The 1,824-nt window shown below is 39.0% G+C and overlaps 1 protein-coding gene across 1 annotated transcript; it reads left to right on the top strand.

Moving 5' to 3' along the window:
* The first annotated feature begins 208 nt into the window (after positions 1 to 208).
* Positions 209 to 817, top strand: LOC142632564 (uncharacterized). Its single transcript, XM_075806941.1, has one exon. It carries the CDS (start codon positions 209 to 211, stop codon positions 815 to 817), a length of 609 nt encoding a protein of 202 aa, XP_075663056.1.
* Positions 818 to 1,824: the final 1,007 nt, after the last annotated feature.

Consider the following 1,824-nt stretch of genomic DNA (forward strand, 5'->3'; position numbering starts at 1 on the left):
AAAAGCGTACGATAGGCTAGAGTGGTGCTTCATCCGAAAGGTGCTCACCTGTTTTGGGTTTCCTCCAAACATTATTAAATTGATCCTGAGCTGCATTTCCTCTTCTTCCACCTCTCTTCTCTTCAATAGAGAGAAACTTCCCCCCTTTATACCTTTTAGGGGGATAAGGCAAGGCGATCCACTATCCCCGTTCATTTTTCTGCTGTGCATGGAGTATTTGAATGCTCAAATTGAAGACTTGTGTGATTCTAAGCAATGGATAAGGGTGAAAGCATCCTCAAGAGGGCCCGGATTCTCTCACATTTTCTTTGCAGACGATCTATTGTTGTTTGCAAAAGCAAATACTAAGAATTGTGCAGCCATTACAACGACACTTGGTTCTTTTTGTGATATGGCATGGCAGAAAGTTAACAAGAACAAGTCAAAAATTTTCTTCTCTCTGAATGTTAGTGTTAAAGTAAAATTGGATATTTGTCAGCAACTAGGCATCCAAGCCACCAGCAACTTGGGACGTTATTTAGGCTTTCCTATACTACATAAGGGGAGGAATGGAAATGCTTATAATTTTGTGATTGAGAGAGTTCAAGACAAGCTTTCTGGTTGGAAGGCACAAGTTTTATCTCCTGCAGGGAAGAGGGTGCTTGTTAATTCGGCTTCCACTCCCATTGTGGAATACTACATGCAATGTTGTGCGCTTCCAGTCAAAGTGTGCCTTGCAGTGGATAAATTGCATAGAGATTTTCTTTGGGGGTCAACGGAGGAGAAAAGGAAGCTCCACCTTGTGAATTGGAATACTGTGACTCTTCCTAAAGATTGAGGGGGACTCGGGATGGTGGAAATGTAGTCTAGAAATGAAGCTTACCTTGCAAAGCTCTGTTGGAGGCTAGCCAATGAGCAAGAAGCTCCGTGGGCAAGAGTGCTAATGAGCAAATACTTCACGGACCTGAGAATTACTGAAGAGGGTAGGAAACTCCCTTGTTCCAGGATGATGAGAATCAACAAGCATTCAAGGATCCATTGCATGTTCCAGTTGGGCCTATTACAAGAGCAAGATCCAAGAAGATCCAAGAAGCACTTAATGGGCTGATTCTAATGCAGGATATTCCAAGCTTGGTCCAAAGGAAGATGAAAGTGTAGTAAATTTAATTCAAGCTATTTAGGGCTGATCTGACTTAATTGGGAGTGATTTATGGCATAAATTAATGGCTGATTGACTTTCCAGCTCTGTATCAGTTAAGGCAGATTTTTTCCTATTTTGGATACGCTTTAATTTCGGACAAATCAACTTTTATTTAGGGTTTTATTATTTAGTACGTTTTTTAGGTATTTTCCTTGTTTTTAGGTGCATTTAATGCTTTTTAGGTCAAACTTGATTCCTAATATGGTAAGGTATCAATTAGGAGTTATTTTAGAATATATTTTCTTATCTGTCAAGTTTTATGGAGCCCTTAAATAGGCCCTGAAGTCTGTAAACGTTTTTTAGATTATTATTGAATAAAATTCAGAAAAGGTGAGGCTTTGCTCTCTTTTGGTTCTTCAAGAACTGTGAACTTATCAAGGATTCATCCTTGTGGCGTTCAAACTTTATACCTTTGGTTCGTGATTCTTTATAATCATTGGGTCAAGGTCAACTTATACCTTTGGTTCGCGTTTCTCTTATAAACGTTGGGTCAGGGTTTCTATCATAAATTTGATTTTTAGCTTTCCTGGGTTAAATATTCCAATATTTTTGTTGGGTCTCAAAGCGTGTCGATTGAGGTTCGCATCATTTGGTATCAGAGCACAGGTTCTAAAATCAGTTTTCTATCCCTTTATCTTTTGTTT

This window comes from Castanea sativa, chromosome 4, assembly GCF_040712315.1.
Source record: "Castanea sativa cultivar Marrone di Chiusa Pesio chromosome 4, ASM4071231v1".
Classification (NCBI taxonomy): Eukaryota; Viridiplantae; Streptophyta; class Magnoliopsida; order Fagales; family Fagaceae; genus Castanea; species Castanea sativa.